The following is a 25,113-nucleotide window of genomic DNA, read 5'->3' as shown; positions in this document are numbered from 1 at the left end:
GCCAGGCGCAGTGGCTCATGCCTGTAATCCCAGCACTTTGGGGGGCTGAGGCGGGTGGACTGCTTGAGGTTACGAGTTCGAGACCAGCCTGACCAACATGGTGAAACCCTGTCTCTACTAAAAATACAAAAATTAGGCGGACATGGTGGCAGATGCCTGTAATCCCAGCTACTTGGGAGGCTAAGGCAGAAAAACCACTTGAACCCAGGAGACGGAGGTTGTAATGAGTCAAGATCACACCACTGCACTCCAGCCTGGGCAACAAAGCAAGACTCCATCTCAAAAACCAAAACCAAACCAAACCAAACAAAAAAAAGGCAAAAAAAAAAAAAACAAAAAAAAAAACCCATAAATAGTATTGGGTCTTGGGCTGGGCGCAGCAGCTCAGGCCTATAATCCCAGAACTTTGGGAGGCCGAGGTGGGTGGATGACAAGGTCAGGAGATCGAGATCGAGACCATCCTGGCTAACACGGTGAAACTCCGTCTCTACTAAAAATACAAAAAATTAGCCGGGCATAGTGCCAGACACCTGAAGTCCCAGCTACTTGGGAGGCTGAGGCAGGAGAATGGCGTGAACTCGGGAGGCGGCCTTGCAGTGAGCGGAGATCATGCCACTGAACTCCAGCAGGGGCAACAGAGCAAGACTCCGTCTCAAAAAAATAAATAAATAAATACAAAATAAAAAAGAATTATTACCGGGTCTTTGTGCCTCTTTCTCTGGTCAGGTTATAAGATTTTTTTGTTTTTAATTTTTTATTTATTTATTTATTTATTTGAGACCAAGTCTCACTCTGTTGCCCAGGCTGGAGTGCAGTGGCATGACCTTGACCTCAGTTCATTGCAACCTCCACCTCCTGGGTTCAAGCGATTTTCCTGCCTCAGCCTCCTGAGTAGCTGGGATTACAGGGCACATCACCATGCCCAGCTAATTTTTGTATTTTTAGTAGAGATGAGTTTTCATCATGTTGGCCAGGCTGGTCTCTAACTCCTGACCTCAGGTGATCTGTCCGCCTTGGCCTCCCAAAGTGCTGGGATTATAGACACGAGCCACCACACTCGGCCTGGCCAGGTTATATGATTTTAAAGAGATCATGCCTTGACCACGTTCTTAGACTCTGGTGCTGAGTACAGGCCCTGGTACAAAGTTGATATTCAGTAAGTGTTTGTTAAATTGGACCAAATCTGACAATCTTGATATTTCCCTATCCTACTCACTATCCTATTCTTCCCTTTGAATTCTAGTTCAGTGTTCCACAACTTTGGCACTGCTGAGGCCAGATAAATCTTTATTTCAGGGTGCTGTGAGCTGGAGGATGTTTAGCAGCATCCCTGGCCTCTGTCCACTAGATGCCAGTAAGCACCACCTCCTGTGTGACAAACTATCCTGACACTGCCGAATGTTCCCTGGAGGGAAAAATCCACCACCACCCCAATTGAGAACCAATTGTTCTAGTTGAAACAGACATATTTAAAATCAGTTCTCAATCTCGCAACCAACTTCCAGAAACCCCACGGGGTAACTCCACAGGGTCTCAGCATTAGAGCTATTCCCCTTTAGTTTTCTGTTTGCCCTTGGCCCAAGACTCCTTAATAAGGAGGATTAAGTTCTCTCTATAATTGCATGATATGTTCATTGTGAGTGAGTCATTTCTGGGGCCCAAAATAAAAGAGAGACTGCTCACATTATCTTTTTCCCAGATCTCCACTTCCCTTGTTTAGGAGTCGGTGACCAGATAGAGACTGGTGGAGAAGCCCATGTTAATGGGTGGTTGATATTATCTGAGATCATCAGGAATTGCTAATTGTATTTTTATATCTTCCAATAATTTTTTGTAGTCTTTTTTTTTCTTTTTTTTTTTTTTTTTTGAGATGAAGTTTCACTCTTGTTGCAAAGGCTGGAGTACAGTGGTGCAATCTTGGCTCACTGCAACCTCTACCTTCTGGGTTTAAGCAATTCTCCTGCCTCAGCCTCCTGAGTAGCTGGAATTACAGGTGCCCGCCACCACACCCAGCTAGTTTTTGTGTTTTTAGTAGAGACAGGGTTTCACCATGTTGGCCAGGCTGGTCTTGAACTCCTGACCTCAGGTGATCCACCCACCTCTGCCTCCCAAAGTACTGGGATTACAGGCGTGAGCCACCGCACCCGGTCAATTTTTGTAGTCTTAAAGAGACAGTCTATACGTGAGGTTTTCCCATTATAACAGCTCCATTCCCTATTACAAAATATTCTCCCCAAGAACTTTCCAAATTTCTACAAATGTGATTTTCAACATATTTTAGAGAACGTGTCAAGCATTGCTGAAACATCATCATCATCATCAGAAATGTAGAAAAAGCAACTTTCCCCCCTTTTTGAGCCTTGCTGCTTTATCATAAAATAGGACTCCCCATCCTTTGGAAAGTATTTGAAGATCAGTATTTTCCCTCTTTCTTCAGGCCCTACCCAACTCCTCCCAAAGGAAGGAGGGGTGACTTATTTGAAAGTTGTATTTGGAATAGGGAACTGGATATGTGCAGCCCAGCCCTTTCATTTCTTAGTTTTTACTCTGCCTGTCATACAATGATACACTGTGATCTGAAGGGTCAAACTCTTCTGCAGGATCTCTCAATCCATGTAAGGAATTCTGGAGAGGAAGGTGGGAGCATTACTAATCGGATGTTTGACTGGGAAATGTAAAGAGATAGTCATTACATGGACATCTGGAAAAAAAACAGCACATGGAAATATCAAGTGTTCTGGGACCCCCTAGGCAGAGGGTAGACCTTAGCCTTTTTACATCTATCCTTGTAGGCTTTTGAGACTGGTTGTTTGCGATAGCTACAGTTCTGGACTAAGCCACTGGAGTAGGTGGCTGAAGACTTTGTGGGTAATGTTCACCTCACCAAACACTAGCACAGCTTGACCACATCAGTAATTACATTATCAGGAAAGCAGTCTTTTCATCTCTTAATGCATAAGTTACTGAGGCATTGGTGTATGTAGTGTGTTTTTTAGGCAGAGCTGCATATCCAGACTTTAGAATGTAGAGGCTATAAATTCTTCTGCTATAAAGCACTAGTATGTGAGGTTTTAGGTGTCAATTTTAAGTTTTGGATGTAAGAATAACATAGGTAGCAAAAGATCAGCTGTACCAGATGCTGTTTCTTGTTATTTTGTTTGGAACTACATCAATCTCCTAAGAGAGAACAGAGGTAGTCTATTTTCTTGGCTCTATGTGGCTTGTCCAGAGACTCTGAAGATTCTGTAGATTCATTAATCATAGATACTATATGTACATGGCTTTTGGTTTCAGGATCCAAGCTGTGGCTCAGTATAGAGGAATGGGTTTTATTAAATGACTAGTGAAAGTAGAATGGGCACCTATTACTTTGGAAATGTAGATTCTACTTGGACGAGGTGGAAGGAAAATTGAATGAGAGAATCATAACACCAAATGCCAAAAATTTACTAAGGAAAGAGAGTACCTGGAAGTCTTATTCTAATGAATAAAGTTAGTGGAGAAGTACAATAACTTGAGGAGAAATTTCAGTATGTTTTAGATAAAAAGGCATGATTCAGGAAGTGTTTTTAGCTCTGTTACCTGCAAAGGGCTAACTGGAGAAGTACTAAGGAATTGAGGAAAAGAGAAATCTACTTAAAAGCAAATATGAGGTCTTAAAGACCAAACTAGATTTACACAAAGGGGAAATGGATCTAAGTACTTCTAAAAATGGGGATATTAAAATGGAAGGTATTTCAGACATTGTTGAATCAGAATGCGTGCCCAGAGAAGACAGAGACAGGAGAGCCCACAGGACAGAGCAGTGTGACTTTCCTCACAAAGAAAGCATTAGGATCCAGGAAGGGATTGAGGAGAACACTGTAAATGGACTGATAGTCTTTTGTGAGCTCAACTGGGGGCCCTTCCCTTAAAGATTGCAACATCTATTCAAAGTGGTTATATAAAATACGAATAGATTTAAGAATCGAAAACTGGGAAGATCAGGGTAAGATATCTGAAGCATTATTTGGTGAGTTTCAGTGTCTCAGCTGTTGTAGATGGAATTGCCAATGTTTATTTATTTATTTATTATTTATTTACTTTTTTTTTTTTGGAGAAAGAGTCTCACTCTGTCGCCCAGGCTGGAGTGCAGTGGCGCAATCTCGGCTCACTGCAACCGCCGAGGCCTCCCAGGTTCAAACGATTCTTGTGCCTCAGCCTCCCGAGTACCTGGGATTATAGGTACCTGCCACCACGCCTGGCTAAGTTTTGTATGTTTAGTAGAGATAGGGTTTCATTGTGTTGGTCAGGCTGGTCTCGAACTCCTGACCTCAAATGATCTGCCCACCTCGGCCTCCCAAAGCGCTGGGATTACAGGCATGAGACACCACGCCCACTGGAATCGCCAATATTACTGGGGCCCTGAGTGAACATACTCAAGAAATGTTGGGATGTGGTGTTTGAAGGAAAGATGAGACAAAGAAAAGGGAATTTAGGCAGGACAACATTAGATAAGTTCAAATGTGGGTGTGGTGTAATGGAAAAAGGCCCTTTAATGAAGATTATCCAACTCAAGAAGATGAAAATAGATAAGATTTAGGTTTAACAAAGAATACTCTTGGCAGACTCAGAATTCTTTGATTTCACATCTCTCATTGAGGGAGCCCACGTAATGTAGAATATGGAAGGCAATATTAGAAAAACAAATGTCTGGGAGCACTTGAAGAAAATGACTAAAATGCTGAAGCAACAACTCAGCTGAGCCTTCCTACACAGAAAAGTTGTGGCAGAAGAAATATTTTTGTTGTCTTGAATCAGACAAGTTACTCAAGGATTGAAAGTTCAAACATGAGGGGAGGCTAAGTTCTGAGGAAGAGTAAGGTCTGATCCCTTCTGGGCCTCAAATTACACAGGCTTCAGAAGGGTAACCCCCTAAAGCGATGGGCTTCCTAGGCCTGGCAACAGGGCCCGAAAAAAGAAAAAGACTAAAGAAGTCTTAAATACTCAGATGGGAAAATTGAGTACCTAAAATGAGACCTAGGCACTGAAGAGGTCACCACTGCAAATCCCTGGACTTTACAAAAAGACAGGAATGTTTTGAATGCCACTCACTGAGGCAAAGACAATACCTGCAGACAGGCTCCACCCAACCTCGAGCTTGCCACTTCCCGTAATTATTAAGCTGCTGATGACAACAGGCTCTGGTAAGAGCAGGCTTACCAGAACCCTGCTATGGCTGAAGATTTTCTCTATCTACCTTCCTTCCCTCAGACATGCCCTAAATCTCTGCTTTAGTCTCTGGTAGGAGTAACATGGACCTTCTTTATACTGAGTCCTAGGGTCAAGGAATATCATTTTGCTTGAGAAAAATGTATCTTAGTGCTAGAGACTCTCTTGTATTTTTTAAATTTATGAGTGTGAAGTTGTACTCTGATAATTGCATGTGTCCTAATAATTCTTTAGATTCTTCAGAAAAAAGTAGACTCTAGGGACTTCAGGATATATTAATACAACTTTGAAAATGCCGGTGAGTCCAGGTTTTTTTACTAAAGGGGAAAACAAAAACAAACTCTACCCAGACAATCAATTGAGATCCCACTGGCTAAAGCTAAGCAGAATACAAAATTAGGAAGGAAAGAAATGAAAACCTTCAATGTTTTTGGAATTTTGCTTAAGAATTATGAACTCTGATATCCCAGACTTTAATTTACAAAGAAGGGCAGAGAGATTTAATATTTGCTGTTTAATTTTTCCCCAGATATTTGGCAAGTGAAAAAGGTCCACTGTATTGGGTTCATTGCTTAACTTCTCGTGAGTTCTACTGGATACCCCTGCTGGGCCTAATACGGTATGGAAATAAGAAAGAGCAGTGATTTTTGGCTTAAGATATAATATGGCTTCTAGGAAATAAGAGCTAGACTACCTGCTCATGATCCCAGGAGGCTAATGGAACAGTGATGTATCACAGTTCCTACCTCGTGAATTTGGAAGCAGGATTCTGCTCCTAGGTAACAATAACTTGACTGTTAATTTCAAAGGGTTAACAGACCCAAAATTTGTAAGTGGTGGAAGGAAATCTTTTCTCCTTCTATCATTTTATTTCTCTCACAAAATGGACTTCATTTTGGCAGTATTAGGAAAAGTATTTTCTGCCCTCTCTCTCTGCCTTCTCACTCACTTCTCCCCAAAGGGGAAACGACTCTTCAGATTGTTGAGAGGAGAAAGGAACCAGGAAATATGCCCAGCTTAGCCAGTTCCAGAAGGACAAGTCACATGGTGAGTGTTTTCTGTTCTGATCCTCTGTCCCTGAGTTAGGAATATTTAGGTCAGGCCTACTTTCTAAAGGTAGGTCGGAAACGCCTCTCTCTGTGTTCAGCCCACAGAACCCAGTGGATTGGAGGCAGTAATCCTGGGTAAGTGTGTATTCTCTACAGACCCACCTCTCCCTTGGTGGTGAGGGTGGGGAATGTCATCCCAAGCTCTAGCCTTGGAAGAAAAGAATTCAGAAGCCCAAATGAGACCATTTATCCAAGCTGAGTTCTCTAATCCAAGTTGTTATTATTATTATCATATTAAATACATGTTTTTGACTTCTATGTCTTTTACTCCTCAAATCTTCCCAAGTTTCAAACCAATTAAGGGTATGAGCAGTTATTCTTGAATCCCAGCAAATACTAATGACTAATACTTGTTGAGTACCTAGAATGTGCCAGAGACTATGTTAAGAGTTTTATAGGCATTGCTTTATTAAATCCTCACAGCAGTTCTGTGAGGCAGACACTGTGGTTCCTCACACCCCACAGTTGAGGAAACTGAGGCTTAAAGAGCTTACATAATCTGCCTATAGCCATACACAGCTAGCAGTGGTAGGTCTCAGACATGAAAGTAGATCCAGCCTGTTGACTGCATCCTATCGTATAATCATCTCTTAACTCTTTAGGAAAAGATGAGAATGGAGCTCCAGTTTATTCTTGCTGCAGAAATTTGAAAATTATGGGACCATCAGCCTGTTGTAAATGCTGTCTAAAGCAGATCTTATCTCTGAGAGTTATCAAACTGAGCTGCTCCAAAGGCTTGACATAAATTACATGTTAAACGTATAGTAAGTTGTTTCAGACTTTTAATTTCTGTTCTCTTTTTGGTTCATGACACTAATTTCACATCTGTAAATTTTTTAATATAAAGTCTGAAGGGTCAATGTGAAAAACTTGTATCCTAATCTGGCTCGAACTTCTACTACAATGTGAGAGTATTTTTAAAATGTGGTATTATGAGTAATCGATAATAATAGTCATAGCCCTATTAGAATTCCTTTCATCTTAAAGAATTGCCCTAAGCATTTCATAAGGATTTTGCCTCAATCACTATATTTTGGCCACTCACATTAGACCATTTTAATTATGAAAGAGTTTATAAAATTCGAAAAAAGTGTCTTTATAACCATATCAGTGATAAGATCAGTTTAATTTTAGGTTACCAATTTTGTAAGAATCATGACAGCTCAATGTTAAAACTGGTAAGCACTTCAAATTTTTACACATATCATTTCTTAGAGAAGTAAAATAATAATATACTACAAGAGCATGTAACTATCAGAACCACATGGAAAAATATATTTCAGGCTTTGGTATGTTTAAAGAAAAGCTTCTACAATTCTTAACATTGAAGCTTATCCACTATAACCCTTGACTTATTTAATTACACTTTAATTTTATATTAGTGTATCATCAAAATTTTGCCTTTGAAAGAAAATGTTAAATCATGTAAATAGAAGAATGTGAAGATATCTCCCTGAGGTTCCCTTCCAGGGAGCTTGTTGGTGTCATATTTTTACCTCTGAAATCGGTTTTTCATAGACATCTTCTCCTATGGATTTCTCCTGGGCAAGAATGGCATCTCGGTGCAGGACCCGCAGCACTTTCTCTGGCTCCGCAGACCCGTAATGAGCCTCCAGAACCTCAGGTTTGGTTTTCTCTGTCTTCAGCATGTGGATCACGTCTTCTCTGGCCTGTAATAGAAAGTGCAGCAAGATCAGACGACTGACAATGTAAATCACATACTGGGCTCAAAATATCAACAGAGAGCTTATTGAATACATCCCCATCTTGTCAGGGCTATTGGCAAATTCACTGGGTATTCTGTTCTTTTTTTTTTTTTAACCAAAAGCAGATTGGCAAGCAGATATTCTGCTTCAGGTTGCTAGGAAGCAGGCGAGCAGAAAAAAGGATTTGTGCTAATATTAACTACATAAAAATTGCTTTATCTAAGTAGCAATAATTTGGGATGGGGTGGCGGAGGGAGGCAAGCAGGGCTGGTCCTGGGATACTTAACCTGTTTCAGTGCACGTGAGGTCAATGACAGTCTAAAATCTTCTAGTTTTCTGTTGATGTTCCCAATGTAGTATTCAAATCTGGTTTAAAATAAAACCCTGCTGCCTCCATTCTAGTTATAACTTCATGTGTCAATTAACAAACAGCCTTTATTGGTGATTTCCTGTTTCTCATTAGGTGATTCATTTTGCACAGAAACACATGGTTGAGAACTCATACGATGCTTGGCTGTCCTTTTCAAATCTAATGTATCTAATGTATTCACAATAAAGGTGAAATTACACCCCTTTAACATCCAGACTGTCAGTTAGATGAGTCAGCTTGGTAGGTCAGTTTTGTTTGTTTGTTTCTTAGCACAACGTATTACTGAAGCTTTCAAGAAAACCACGATTGTAGGCTTTATATCATACAGTCTGTGGTTTCCATCACATAATGCAAATACACCTGCTTATGTTTTGCACTGGTTAGTAGGGATGATCTTTCTACTTATGATGGAGCTGACATTTGCTGAATGTATTTCCATATAGGGACACACTTGGAGCTGTTTTTCCAGTAATGGTGATGGGTAAGAAGTGCCCTGACTTCATTCCAACTTGTACTAAAGAAAAATCTGGTTGGGAACAAAGTTTCAGCCTATGACAATGGAATAGAGTTTCCTCCTATATTGATGCTAACTGTGGGACTGAAATTATAAACCTGGTTCATTATTATGATATTCTAAAGAAGAGAGCTAAATAGTCAACTATGAGTGTTCACGGTACGACCGTTATAAAGTTTGTCTTTCTTGAGGTTTCTCACTTTTGTTGCCTTTTCAGTCTCCAAATTAATCTAATTCCATATGGCTACAGAATAATTCATTACTGAGATGTCAATGAACTGGAATTTGCAGATTTGAAATGTCTCTGCCACATATACACACGCTCACTTCAAGACAAAAATGGAAAATATGAATTTTGAAGAACCTGGTGGTTTAGAATGTTAGTGAATGTTGAAGTCAGGAAATAGTTTAATGGAAAGGCGATGTGTCTCCATGCAGGTTGAAAGAAGATAAGCACAGATGCAGGGTCAAGTGAGCCTGTACACTGTGCTCATTAGAAAAACGTGCCCACTTTATCCAGGAGGCACAGCCCTGAGTCACAGCACAGCTCACCTAGTGAGTGAAGAGCAGGCTGTCTTTTAGCCCTGTCCATCCTCTCTGCCAGGCACCACTGTGCAAGGCATAACTCCCAATCCATACTGAAGGAGCCTCGAGTTATGTAGACTGCTACTGGTCTTCAGGCAGAAAGTGCTCCTGTGTTCATCTGACATAGGTGAGTATATAAAGCGTGTTCTAAAGTAATGATTCACAATGCTGACTGTGCTGAAGTCATTTGAGGGACTCTAAAAAATCCCAAGGCCCAGGCCGTTCCAGACCAATTACATTCTAATCTTTTGGAGAAGGACCTATATACATCAACACTTTTTAAGGCTCCCAGGTGATTCCAGGGTTGAGAGTACTGTGCCACACTAATAGATTACGAGACATAGAAACTAAATTGAATACAAATCCTTGGCATCATCCAAAGTCAACTTGCTTACTTTGGTGCGAGTGCATTTCCTTTTTCCGATCTTAAAAAGCTGTCATCACCTTTCTCCTTTAAATTATCCTCACACCCTAGGTCAGTTTTTTGCTTTGACCAAATCCGAAAGAGACGAACTCGTCTTTAAAGAAGAAACACCATACTGTGAATTTAGTGACTTATGTAATGACAGGAAAGGAAAATTTAGAATCACATTTAAAGTGAAAAAATGGCGATGATAGAAGGTTGGCAAGCTGGAAGTTCTTGATAACAAACTACTGTCTGTTTCTCATCTTGAAATCAGATGAAGTAAAGGCCATTTTCTAAAGTTCATTTTTCTAACATGTGATATGTGAAGTCTTATAGAGCAGACATAGAATGTACTGTCCTTTGAAAAAATAAATAAATAAAAAATTTTAATATAAAAAATAAAAAAGAATGTACTGTTTTTTATACTGTAAATTGAGATACTGATTAAAAATTTCTGAAATACTACAAGAAAAGGGCTTAGAAGACAGGGTAGTAATATTAAGGGCTGGTTTTTTTATGTTTATTTTGTTTTTGTTTTTTGCTTTTGTTTTTGTTTTTGAGACAGAGTCTCAGTCTGTCACCCAGACTGGAGTGCAGTGCCACGATCTTGGCTCACTGCAACCTCTCTCTCCCAGGTTCAGGCAATTCTCCTGCCTCAGCCTCCCAAGTAGCTGGGACTACAGAACATGCCACCTTACCCGGCTAATTTTTGTATTTTTAACCTCTTCTTTTTGTTTTTACAGGTATGTATTTTCTAAATTTTCTACAGTAAATATGTAACTAGTTTTACAAAGAGAAACAAAGTAGTGCTTTCATAAAGAAAAAAGAAATACTTCATCATTCCTTATTCCCCATAAATAAAACAAAGGCAAATAATTTCATAGAAAGTTCTTTTTCATGCACCCAATGCTGAGAAAGCCACCTTCATTCTGGCTATAGACAGTCCTATGCACAGTACCTAGGATTTAACACAAAGGAGGACGTAAAACAAAAATTGCTCAAGGATTATTCCATACCCTGTTTTTGGCATTGTCTTGATTTCTTTCAGAATTATTTGAAACACACCAGTAAAGCCAGAGGTAAAACAGCCACTGAGCTGGGTAAGTGTACTGAAAACAGCGTAGTATAAGGGTTATAGGTTTTCCCACCTAAAATTTATTATGATTTAGTCACATTCTAACTAGACAGCTGAAGGAATCACAGCAGAACTATTTCCATATGGTCTTTCCACAAATGACATTCTGAAAAAGTGTTCGTCCTTAGTTATAGATAAAGGTAATCAGAAAGTGGCTCTCAAATGTAAACTGTATCAAGTGATGTTGAGAGCAACAATCTTACTGCTGGTTTACCCAAGTTTACATAGCTCAAGCATAAAGAAAATTAAATAAATCTTAAAGCTATCAAGCAAGTATGAATTTTAATTAAAATATAGGAATAAAATTTATATCATGATAGAATGAGTCCAGCTTTGAAGAGACTCAGAAATAGTTTCCAATCTCAGCTAAGGTGTGTGATTTGTGCAAGCAGTTAACATTACTTTGACCTAATTTATCATTTATGAAGTTGGATTATAATAACTTTCTTATATACTTGTTGCTAGATTAAAATCAGACGTAAATATATAAGATGCCTAATATAAAACTTGGCATACAGGAGGTGCTGAGACAATAGTAATTATATACTATGGTTTCTGTTATGTCTCCATGATTAAATAACTTTTTGCTGCATGGGTAGAAAAGGAATTTTATAAGATACATTTTTCCCTAACCAAATATAACATGTAAAACTGATATTGTTAAAACTGTCTAGATATTTCACAATCTACTCTTAGGAATATTTTTTTCAAAAAGGAATTTCAAAATCAGAGCAGTCTCTCCAAAAGTTATTTAATCTCCCTGACTGTTTGCTTGTCTGTAAAGTGGGGACACAACCCCTATACATTACAGAGACTGCGTTAGGCTCTAACAAGATAATGCAAGTAAAGTACTTTTAAAACTGTAAGCAGGTAGCTATTTCAGTTTAATCATTTAAGTTATTTAGTTTAAAAATATCCATATATTATTGGTATTGATCATCTTGACCCCAAAATTCCTAATTCTCTTAGAAGACAGTTTCTTGTGTTCCAACTGATGTCAAACACCTATTACTTTCCTTCCCCGAAATACACTTTAGCTTGAACTGTATTAATTGTGATATGCTACATATACTATATATTTCATCTTAGTTTAATTATCCTAGATACTAATTACTGAAGAAAAAGAGGTTATGGTGATATAATACAATGCATTTATTTACAACCACACTATTCACTATAAATTTACTAAAGCCTCTTTAATTGTATAGTAATAATCATGGAAAGAGGCCGGGTGTGGTGGCTCACGCCTGTAATAAGAATAATAGTGATAATAATAAAATAGTAAATCAATAAAATTGTGGTATCTATTTAATCAATGTATTAATGAAGATGACTGTGTGATCACAAATTTTTTTTACTATTTGAAACAAATATTTCAATTTATGTTAAAAAAAGATTCTATATTTTGGGGAGAAAACTTTACAACTCCATTTCACTTGCTAATTTTTCTATAAAAGAATAAAGTTCAAAATGTAAGAAAGCTTCTGTTCTTGAGCATTAACATTTCCACATAGAAATTTATCCGAAACAATTTGTTAAAATCCTAGGATGTGGGGAAGCTGCAAAATAGACCACTATATTTAAATACATGTAAAATGACCCAGAGAAGAATGCTTTGAAGATGACTCTATGTTCAACTTATTTACTCCTGATGATAGAGAACAAATGTGAGATTAGAGAAACAGACACAGTTGTCACACCATTCTCTTCCATCAGACATAGTTCTTCTTTGTGCCAGTGGAAGTGTAGGGAGGCCAAGAACAAGGATGTTCCATAAATTCCCCACAACTGAAACTGCACCAGGTGGAACAAGGGGTTTCTCAGTTGACTGGATAAGAAGCTGATTCAAAACATGTGGGGGCAGCAAAGAGCTGCTCTGTGAAGCCTAGAGCCCACAGGTGAGTGTGCAATTCATTGTATAAAGTCAATGGAGTGAGTCTGTGCTTTGCTGGAAAAGCAGGAGCAAATTGGAGGATAGAATAAAACACGGGACAGGTGGAACCCACACAAGTAGCATAGGTTCAAAAGAGGGCTGAATCCAATCACTCCTTCAATAAATATTTGTGCACATTTACTTTGTGCAATGCATTGTATTCAGTATTGGAGAAATAACTGCATCCTTGGGAATTCAAGTCTGGAGAGACACAAACAAACAATTGAGAGGCGTTTACAATATGACATAGTAAGCCTTAGGTGGAGGAAATAACTGGGGCTAAGGACATCATCTAGAAGAACACTTAACTTGAATCTGAGCTAATACAAGAGGCTTCCTGGATTAAGGACCTGAAATCTCATAATGAATACCTGAGCTAGAGAAGGAACAGGTAAGGTGAGAGTGCTCCAGGCCCAGGCAAGACTGTATACAAAGTCCAAACAGATTTAAATGCATGGGATTTTGCAATATGAGACTGGAGTAATAAACTCATGAAAAGCTTTGTAAGCCATGCAATGAGTTTGGATTTTGTCACAGAAGAGCAAGAGGCTTTGGAGTTTCTGAGCAGCAGGACAGTGATGGTCAGATTTGTGTGCTGGAAACATCATTCATCTGCTATGTTAAAAGCACAGAAATTCTAAGTCAGCCAGTCTGTTGGTGCAGGCCAGGAATTGTGTTTTGAAATATCTCTGTAGGTGATTCTAAAGCACAGCTGCACTTGGAAATCACTGCTCTAGGACAGATGACCAATTCAGCATCAAAAATACTTAAAACTTTGGCTGTGTTAGCTCAAGGCTCTTGGCAGGGTTTTCTGATTCCCAGGGACTTGGTTGCCTCAGAGGTTTCTTGCTGTTCTCCCTGTGTTGTTAGTCCCTGACCTTTCTGCACCAAAGAATCATGGCCATTTCCAGCCAGCAGCCTATATGAGGAAGATCCCTGAAAACTGCTGGAAGTGTGTGCCAGTTCTGGGCAAATGAGGGTGACCAAATGTCCCAGTTTGTCTGAGACTAAGGGAAGCTGAGTCCTGTGAAGTCAGACTTTTGCAAACCAGGACAGTCCCAGGCAAGCCGGGACAAGTTGGTCACCCTATGACAAACACCAAGCCAGAAAGAGACTGGGTACTCCATAATATTCCTGTGTCCAGCAAGGCAGCCACAAACGGGCTTATTATGCTCAGGAACTGAAGTTCATTGATCATGTTTCCAAAACTTAGCTTTTTTTTAAACGTACAGCACCATTACTAATTATTACGTCTGACGACAATTTAACTGTATTTTAAACTTGTGCAGCTTTTCTATCTTTGAATGAAAAAAACATAATGAGTAGGAAAGAATGCTTAGTTCTTATACTCCTATGACATAGCTTCTTCCACACTTCTAAAATGGGGATGGTACCCACGAGCCTTGGAGCTTGGAGATAAACACGGTGCATCCTCTTTCAGCACTAAGATTACTGAAAGACTTGGGGTGGGTGATAAGTAGCTTAAAACGCAAAATATTCATACAATTTTAATATTCACCTGAGTGTTCAGAACAAAACAAAAGACATAAAAAAGCATTTGCTTCAGCAAGGCAGCTTGGGACAGACTCTTAGATGATATAACCATCACCCCAACATGATGATCCACTCACTTGGCCGAGAGGAAGCATAGCCAGTGGGAAGTTTAAGAAGCCTGCCCTTACCTAATGACACTGCACACTTTGAACAAGGCATTCCTACCGAAAGCTGTTGACTTTAAATAATGATGGATCCATTTTGAGGAAAGGACAAATCCATTTCTATGCTTATGGAAGAATGACACAGTTCCCAAGCGCTATCACTTCTTGGTATTATTTAACTTCTTAAATATGACCCCATTGTTGCAGTAAGTCAAGGAGCCCTAGAAAAGACAGTCTGGAAGATCAGTAACATACCCTTTCTGTGATTGCTTTCCCATTCTGCTTTCCCATTCAACCACTCTGTATCTACTTACATATGGTAATTTATTAATTTACTTGTCTATTTCCTTGTGAGGCTTTGAGCTGCTGTGAGGACTGTGACTGCTGTGGGAGACTGTGTCTATAGCGCCTAAAAGAGTACCTGCTGCATGGCAGGCACTCTAAATATTTGCTGAAATAAAGAAAAGTAAACCTCCACCTCCCAAGTTCAAGCGATTCTCCTGCCTCAGCCTCCGAGTAGCTGGGATTACAGGTGCCTGCCACCACGCCTGGCTAATTTTTGTATTTTTAGTAGAGACAGGGTTTCACCATGTTGGCCAGGCTGGTCTCGAACTCCTGACCTCAAGCAATCCTCCCACCTCAGCCCCCCAAAGTTCTGGGATTACAGGCATGAGCCACTGTGCCCAGCCCACTTTCTTCTTTTTAAGTTGATTCCAAAAAGAAAATATGTAAACTGAATAAGGAAAAATAGTACATTCCACCAGAATGCTGCAACAGGAAATGGACTATCTTTAAATCTCATACAAATTGAATTATATTATTTACCTGAGTTAGATAAATTCTAATATTATAAACAGATTGAAAGAAAAAAGTTATGTAATGTATAATGTTATTAGCTGTTACTATAGAAATTAAACCCATTTTTCCCTGAATTTTAGAAATCAAAGTTAACAAGATTCGTGATACAACTATGTACAAGAAGAACATTCAGACATGGTTAGGTTAAAGGGCCACTGGGCCTAAAAATGTGACTTTTGTTCTCTTTGGAGAAATTATTCTCCACAACTATACAGTCAATAGTAGCCTAAAAGCCTGTGTAGAGCTTGTTCATAAAAGAGTAGCACTTCAAACTGAGTATCTACCAAAAGAAATCTGTTATTAAAATATCAGAAACAGATGCAATTTCTTATGTTAAAACTTGCTTTGCCACCACCATGATAGCTTGAGTTTTTTAATGTAAAATCCTCAAAAATCCCAATGACTTTGCAGAAATAGAAAAATCCATAAATTCATATGGAATCTCAAGGGACCATGAATAGCTGAAATAATCTTGAAAAATAACAAAGTTGGAGGTCTCACATTTCCTCATTTCAAAGCTTACTACAAATTTACACTAATTAAAACAGTGTGGTACTGTCATAAAGACAGACGTATGATCAATGGAATGGAATAGAGAGCCCACAAATAAATTATTGCATATATAGACAAATGGTTTTCTACAAGAGTGCAAGACCATTCAATGGGGAAAGGAGAGTCTTTTCAACAAATGTTGGGAAAACTGGATATCCACATGCAGAAGAATTCAGTTGGAACCTTTCCTTGTAGCATATACAAAAAGTAACTCAAATTGATAAAAATGTAAGAGCTAAAACTATAAAACTCTTACAAATAGCACAGGAGAAAAGTTCCATGATATTGGATATAGCACTTGTTTCTTGGATATTATACCAAAGCACAGGCAACAAAAGAAAAACGCATAAATTGGACTATGTTAAATTTAAAAACTTCCTTGCGTCAGAGAACACAATCAACAGTAGGGAAAGCAACCCATAAAATGGGAGAAAATATCTGCATATTGTATGTGCGATAAGAATTAATATCCAGACACCAAGCGCGGCGGCTCATGCCTGTAATCCCAGCACTTGGAGAGGCCAAGGTGGGTGGATCACCTGAGGTGAGGTCGGGAGTTCGAGACCAGCCTGATCAACATGGAGAAACCCCGTCTCTACTAAAAATACAAAATTAGCTGGGCATGATGGCACATGCCTGTTATCCCAGCTATTTGGGAGGCTGAAGCAGGAGAATTGCTTGAACTTGGAAGGTGGAGGTTGCGATGAGCTGAGATTGTGCCATTGCACTCCAGCCTGGGTAACAAAAGCAAAACTCTGTCTCCAAAAAAAAAAAAAAAAAAAAAAAAAAGAATTAACATCCATATCTAGAATATTAAAGAACTCCTATGGCAAAAAAATTTTAATGGGCAAAGGACTCAAATAGACATTTCTCCAAAGAAGATATAGAAGTGGCCAAAAGGCACATGAAAAGATACTCAATATCACCAACACAAATCAAAAGTAACAATGAGATACTACTTTACACCCAATAGGATGGCTATCAAGAAAAGAAAGAAAGAGAGAGAGAGAGAGGAAGGAAGGAAGGAAGGAAGGAAGGAAGGAAGGAAGGAAGGAAGGAAGGAAGGAAGGAAGGAAGGAAGGAAGGAAGGAAGGGGAAAGAGTTGGTGAGGGTACAGAAAAATTGAAACCCTGGTGCACTCACTAGTGGTAGAAAAGTAAAATGGTGCAGCTACTATGGAAAATAGTATGTCAGTTCCTCAAAAATTAAAAATAGATTACCACATGATTCCAAAAGAATTGAAAGCAGGGATTCAAACAATATTTGAACACTCATGTTCATAGTAATATTATTCAAAATAGTCAAAAATAAGAAGAACCCAAGTGTCCATTGACTGATAAATGGACAAACTAAATATGGTACATACATACAATGTAATATCATTCAGCCTTGAAAAGGAAGGAAATTTTGACATGTGCCATAAGATTGGTGAACCTCGAAGATGTTATGCTAAGTATAACAAGTCAGTTACAAAAGGACAAATGCTGTGTGATTCCACTGACAGGTACTTAGAGTAGTCAAATTATAGAGAAAGAAAGTAGAATAGTGGGTGGTTGCCAGGGCAGAGAGCAAGGGGGAAAGGGATGCTATGTTTTTAATGAGTAGTTTCTAGTTTAGAAGATGAAAATAATTCTGGAGATGGACGGTGGTGATCATTGCACAACACGATGAATATACTTAATGCCACTGAAATGTACACTCGAAGATTATTAAAATGGTCAATTTTATATTGCATACATTTTACCACAATTATTTATTTATTTATTTATTTATTTATTTATTTATTTATTTATTTATTAGAGATGGAGCCTGGCTATGTTGTCCAGCCTGGTCTTGAGCTCCTGGCCTCATGCAGTCTTCCCATCTCAGCCTCCCAAAGTGCTAGGGTTACAGACATGAGCCACCATGCCTGGCCAACAATTTAAAAAAATTTAAGTATACGTTCACCTGCCTAAAAAAATCAACTAAGAAAAGAAAATTAAAATCTTTCCCAACTTTCTATCTAGAGATTATGCTTTTGGAAAAAACTAAAATTTCAAGCTGGGTGCAGTGGCTCAGGCCTATAATCCCAGCACTTTAGGAAGCTGAGGTTGGTGGATTTCTTGAGGCCAGGAGTTCAAGACCAGCCTGGGCAACATGGCAAAACCCTGTCTCTATAAAAAATGCAAAAATTTGCCAGGTGTGGTGGCCTATGCTTGTAGTCCCAGCTACCTGCGAGGCTGAGAAGGTAGGATCACTTGAGTCCAGGAGGTAGATCACATCACTACACTCCAGCTGGGAAAATAGACTGAGACCCCATCTCAAAACAAAACAAAACAAAACACTAAAGTTCTATTAATAAACTATAAAAGTTTAGTCATAGTTCCCTGTAATTAGTCATCCAAATGTCACTGTCATCCATGGATTTGAATGCATTTTTACTATGTGGTTTTCTCCTTTTTTCTATTTTACACACATTGGGATATTAATAGTGTGACAGCTGCAGTGTCCTCGATTAAAAATTAGATAAGGTCACAGGTTCCCCCATGCAGCGCTATCATCCTACAGTGTATAATTTCTTAAATTCCAAAAGACTGCAAGCTCTCAGTTCTGTGCTAACAAAGACCTTAGGCAGAGCCCTTAAACTGCCCACCTGTATGCATAACCAGCAGATAGGGTCCAGCTTTCTGTGAACCAGGTGGGAAGCTGATTTTTTTTTTTTTTTTTGAGACGGAGTCTTGCTCTGTCACCTAAGCTGGAGTACAGTGGCACGATCTCAGCTCACTGCAACCTCCACCTCCCGGGTTCAAGCAATTCTCCTGCCTCAGCCTCCTAAGTAGCTGGGACTACAGTCACGTGCCACCATGCCAGACTAATTTTTGTATTTTTAGTAGCAACAGGGTTTCCCCATTGTTGGCCAGGCTGGTCTCGAACTCCTGACCTCAGGTGATCCACCCGCCTCAACCTCCCACAGTGCTGGGATTACAGGCATGAGTCACCGTGCTGGGCCAGTGAGAAGCTGAATTTTTTAGAACATGGGAGAAGTCATTGCTAAGGTACAACTAGATAACATTTTCTCACAGTGGTTGTTTATCAGCTCAGTAAACTTAATCCCCTCAACACAAACCAGCTAGATGAGATCCAGGACAAATGAAGCATCTCTGGTACAACTCTGTTTATTAAGTTAAATTTTCTTCACCTCTTTCTTAATTTTCTGCAATTGCCTCCTTTTCAGTTGTCTCTAGAAGTTATTTTCCCACCTCAAGGGGAAATCCTTCTGTGTAATTCCATCTAGAAGACTGACTGGCGGGTGGCCTTGTCACACAGCTATTTGCATGAGGCTCTTCCTGGGAAAGAACTCATCCCCAGGGAAGAAGGGCACCATTTTGGTTGAAGGACAATAGAGCAGGGTCAGAGGGGAAGGGTGAGTCTGAGTGCAGCACAGTGTCTGTCACTCAGACTCCCATGTAGCCCACCCCCATCGACCCTAGCCTGAGTCCTGGGGTGAGGGATTGCCATGAAAGACCCAAGTAAGAACTAGAGGAATTGGTAAATTAGAATTCAAAGCACCACAGCTTCAGCAGTTAGGGGGGAAGGTGGGGAAGAGTAGCCCTGTCTATAGCTTACATCATGCTCTCAGTGTAGACATCAGCCTGAGCAGCCTCCAAGTAGACAACAACTGACATAAACAGAAGAGAGAGTCTTTGGGGCACACACAGCTGTGTTGGCTGTGCACTTACAGGGGCAGTCATCAGACCCACAGCTGACTGGAGAAGGAAAGAAAGGGCAAATGGCAAATGCCAATATTATCCCAGAGAAGTGTGTGGAACATGTGTGGGTCATTTTCTCATTTTCTGAGGTCTTCCAAGGCTTATGAGATAATCTAAAGGAGCTTGGCATTCTCACCGAGCAGGAGGGTGCAGGGGCAAGAGAGGGAAAAGATAGCTTTATAAAAGTCTTTGATCTTATTTTTATCCTCAGACTGGTGAGGTCTGGAGATATGGGTAAAGCATTTTCAAAAGAGAAACTATATTGATCAAACAAAACTACATTGTTTAGACAGAATTTATATGAGGTTTATTTGAATCACGTAACATTGAATTTTTTTGGGTTTACTGTGTTTTCTGATCTATTCATTTTAGCCTCTGACCTAAGTGAATTCTACACTTATACATTTGACCAAGGTAACAAAACTACTGTTGATTTTTTTGAACAAAAATGCAAGAAAATCTCAGCCATTCTGAACCTATGAGGAATGTCACACTGGATATTCACTTTTACAAAAAAATCAGAGTTAGCATGCCAAATATTAGAGATTTTAATTTTAAGCATTTGGGCACAGGTACATCCTCAAATGTATTATAAAGTCCTCCTCCACTTAAAAAATATATAAGGTACATGATATCTTTTTGAAAACTCAGGGTGGTCCTTATAAGTATCAATTTTCTGATGTACTGAAGATTAATATTGTTGTGTCCTTACTGAATCCACTTGCTTTTTGTTTTTCTTTTAAAGCAAGTTCCTGATGTAGACTCAGAGCTAGTTTTTGGCTTAATTTTACTCCTACTCAAGAGATGCAATGTGGTAGAAAGAGCATGCCATAGGGAATCTTGTGTTAGAAATATGCGTCGGTACTACTGTTAGTGTGACCTTGAATGAGTGAGTTAGCCTCTCTGAGCTAATGTATACAAAGTGCCTGGTAAATGTTGGTTACCCTGCACCCCTTGGGAGTCAGACAAATTATAGCTCTTCTGTTTACTACAGCTATGTGACCTTGGGCCAGTTAGCTCTGAATTTCAGCTCCCCAGCCTGCATGAGAATGAAATATTTGTGAAGTGACTAATATAGTGCCTGACATACAGTGAGGCCCAATGAAAGGCAATTTCTTCCTTTTTTTTTTTTTTCTGGTAAGAGCAAATTGCCTGATCCACTGGGCAACATAACCAAAAGCCTTGCCATAAACTGAACCAATAAGTCAAAGGCTAAGGCATTTTTTTTTTCTCATCCCTGTTGTTCCCAATATTCAGTGACTACCCAAACCATTCATAACAACATCTGTGATTCCTATGCCATAAACCTAGCAGACCACTAGCAACCCTATGTCAGCTTGTGCCAGCTTGTGCAAATAGTGCAAATGGAGGCCTCCTGAACTATCTGTTGATGTGATTTAAAAATTTGGACTACACTGTTTACAGTCTGCAGTTCCCTCATCACTGCTGTCAAAAGATTACATTACGGCAGAAATATCTTACTATTTTTTCTAAACTTTTCTTAGTATTTTTTTAAAATCCAGCATCAGTAAGAAAAAATACTACATAGCACATTTTGCTAGTACTCATGCTGAAGGTAAGTATTGCCTGTATATGAAGGGTGCAACGAAAGTCAAGCTCTCTGATTTAGGAAAGGAAAATTAAAATAAGCACAAAAAATAGAAATGTTAAATGTTTTAAAAATTGCATCTTTAACAATATTCCCATTGAGTTCCTACTTGGAATGTCCTTTTTAAAAAAAAAAAAGATAAAAGAAACTAGACCCTTGAGAAAAAGGTCTACTTATGTATGATTTGTGATTTGTTAACTGCTTTTCATGGGCAATATTTGGCCTTACAAGGCCTGTTTAAAATGCCAAATAGTCAATTGCATTTGCTTGTAAAATTAACTTGCCTTTTCAGTATATTGGATCAGAGATGGGACACATTCAAAAATGTTTTGAACAACAACACCTTATATGTACTGTTACCTAAGTGCTATTGTTTAGGAGATACATGATGCTCTGTGACTTGAGAGTGAGCATAAAATTTGTGGAACTGCCATTTCTGATGGCTGATACTTCCCTAATCACAATAGTCACCACTTTGTAATTACAATTGCGCCTTTATCCCTTCCCACAAGACTGAGAGCACTGAAGGCAGGAGCCTCTTGTTCTCTTTTGTGTCCCTAGCTCCTAGCATAATGACTGACACAAGTGGGTGCTCAGTAAACATTTGTTGAATGGTGTGTATGTGTGTATCCTACTTATCCATCAACAATGTATTGTGCTGCTTCTTTTCAAAGCATGTACATTTTCTCCTCTGAGGACAGAACTGCTTTTTCAAAAGCTACCTTTTTGCCCTTCACTAGAGAAAGTTTAGATTCCAAAAGATATCGACTTATTAGTTTCATTTATGTTCACAAAATTTCTGTCAAATGTCTCCATGGCTCAGATTCCTTACTGAACATGAAGAACAAATAGAAGTGAACAACAGTTGATCCTCTTTATTCACAGTAGTAGTTATGTTCTGTAAAGTTGCCACAAACATGAATTTAGTGAATACGAATCACTGCTCCCCGGGGAAACAGAGTTCGATTCCTGTGGGTCTTTCTTCACAGTATTTTCATCAACCAATCAATACATTACTTTATTTTGTGTGTTTTTCTGCTTAAAGGCATCTTATTTTATAAAAACTGTTACTTAATCAACATTGAACTCATGATCAATGACACTATGTCTGAAGGACTCATGTCTGAAGGAAACTTACCTAACACACATGTTTTCTCCCTAAAGCATGTCCTACACTTAGGAACACTAGACAGCACTTCAGCACTCTGCCTGGGGCCATTGTAAACAGCAAAATCACCAACAAAAACCACAAAAAATAGATAGCAAAGTAGTGGCACTAAATAGATAGCAAAAAAGATACTTGTCTACGGTATGAGAGCTGAAACAAGAAGGCAGAGAAAAGCCTGTTCGGCCTCCATTGGGAACATGCACGTAGGAAACACAAATTGTTGGCCGCTCTGTGCATATCTGGGAATGGCCATGAAAGCACTGCAACTATTGATTTGGGGATTACAAATAAAAAGCATCCCCCATCTCCCAGCCTGCTTGTGACTGGAGGGGGTTATGTGACTAGTTGTGGTCAATAGGCTATGAGAAATGATGAGTGAACTCATGCATAACTCTTCTACTTTTCTCTTCCTGTCCAAACAACTAATGGCCATGAAGTGAAAACTGATGGAATTTTCACTTGATGGTGAAAACTCCATCTGGGTCCCTGAGTGACTACCTGGAACACAAATCACCCCCTGTTCCCATCAAATCAACTTGGACAAATATAGTAATGAGAAAGAATTTGGCTACTGGTATTTGTAGATTAATTTATTATTGCAGCATGTTCCTGTCTACCCTTATTAATACTGAAATTGATACCAAACTAAGGGCACCAACATAGGTTTTGCCACCACCAAAATCTAAAATATAGAGCTGATAATATGTAGAATAAAATGTATGACCCTCATTTCAAAGATCCTGATTCAGGAATTGAATTCTATTTCTTTATCTATACATAATACCTGAAAAAAAAATCCAACTTAATGCTCTCATTTATGAATGAGAAATCTAGGCTGAAGTAAGGTGAATAACTTAAAATATTACCCTTGAAAATGAATTAAATGTTATGAATTTCATAAAAGTAAGTTGTTATTATTGCCTACCGCCTACCAAGGATATACAGTTGGTTCACAACCAAGCTATGACTAGAACCCAAGTTTTTTTTTTTTTTAATTACTAGGTATAAATGTAGTTTATTGCTCAGTTTTTAAAAATATAGAAATACATATTACAAGGAATATTGACTGGAAGTTGCTGATATTCAGATGCCTTTTGCAAGTAGAAATAAGCAACTGTTTCGTTTGCATTACTGCTTTACACAGAAGCTAAAGATGCCTAATGGAGGCAGAAAAAGAGAGACAGAGAGAGAGAGGTCTATTATTGAATTTCAGACTTATTCAAAGGTATTAGATAGATTGCAATGGTCAAACCAAGGCCGACTTATTGGGAGAAACAACAGAGACTCTGAGGAAGCTCACTCTTAGGGAAGAAAAATCTGGGATGGGAAGTCAAACCCAGCAACAGGACCCAAGTGTTGGAGAGGCTGTTGCTGACTTCACTACTCCCTCTTGTAACCACCACCTCCTCTCCCCTTGGTTTTATCTGCACTGGCCTCCTTGCTGTGCCTCAGACTCTCCAGGCATACTCTCCGCTCAGGCCTCTGCCACTTTGCCTGGAATGCTCTTCCCCCGTGGTGCGCTCTCCCATCTTCTTCAGGTCTTTATTTAAATGTTAGCTTTTTAGTGGAATCTTCCCTGATCTCCTATTTAAAACTACAACCCTCATCTCTGAACTATCCTAAGGCTTTTCTTGTCTTTCTTTTTCTCCATAGGATTATTATCTTTTAACATATCTGTTTGACTGACTGACTTTGTTTCTTGTCTGTCTCCTGCTGTAGAATGTAACTCCTTAAGGACAGAGATTTTTTGTTGTTGTTCAACTAGCTTTGTTTATGCTTTATCCCTAATGCCTAAAAATAGTATCTGGCAAATAGCAGATACTTCATAAATATTTGCTGGATGAATGAATGAATGAATATACATGGGTAGTTATTTGACTTCTGAATACAGGAAAGACTTTCTCTAAAATAACAAAGAAAAAACAGAGAGATTCTAACTGTAAAAAACAATCATAACCAACTAAAAGACAAAAAAAAAAAAAAAGAAAGGAAATATTTGTAACAACTCTGAAAGATACAGGGTAACTATACTTAATTATAAAGAGTTTACATATATCAGTGAGAAGAACCCTAAAGCTCAAAAAAAAAAAAAATGCCTGAAAGGTATAAATAGACAGCTCTCTAAAGAGATATAAAATGTTCATTAAGAAACAGTTCAACTTAACTAACAGCTAAAGAATTATAAATTGAAACAATAATGAGATACCATTACTCACCTCTTAAATCAGGACAAATTTTAGAACTATAATAGTTATTACAAGTGAGAGTTTGATAAATAGGCATTCTCATAATTTTGTTGGGAAGACATATGGCTCTAAAAATAACTTGGCAACAGAAACACACAAGTCTTCAAAACCATTTATAACTTTTAATTGAGTAGTTTAAAAAGAAGGACAAAGACTGTTGCACAAATGCGATATTATGTTTAATAGTAAAAAAAGGGAAAAATAAATATTTAATAATAAGGAAATATTTGAGTAAAATGTACTATACCCATAGAATAAAATGTTATACAAAGATTAAAAATTATGTCCCAAGGGTGGCTGAATG

At 38.7% G+C, this 25,113-nt stretch overlaps 1 protein-coding gene across 4 annotated transcripts in view; it reads right to left on the bottom strand.

Annotated features, from left to right (window-relative positions):
* FILIP1 (filamin A interacting protein 1) overlaps positions 1 to 25,113 on the bottom strand; it is a 311,881-nt gene that overhangs the window by 65,001 nt on the left and 221,767 nt on the right. For all 4 annotated transcript variants that reach the window (XM_008006401.3, XM_008006395.3, XM_008006402.3 and 1 more), the window contains one exon: positions 7,817 to 7,990. In XM_008006401.3, coding sequence (XP_008004592.3) covers positions 7,817 to 7,990 — 174 coding nt within the window. The remainder of the gene's footprint in view (positions 1 to 7,816; positions 7,991 to 25,113) is intronic.

This window comes from Chlorocebus sabaeus, chromosome 13, assembly GCF_047675955.1.
Source record: "Chlorocebus sabaeus isolate Y175 chromosome 13, mChlSab1.0.hap1, whole genome shotgun sequence".
Taxonomy (NCBI): Eukaryota; Metazoa; Chordata; class Mammalia; order Primates; family Cercopithecidae; genus Chlorocebus; species Chlorocebus sabaeus.
Note: the sequence above shows the minus strand (reverse complement) of the source record. Positions and strands in the feature narration are given on the sequence as shown.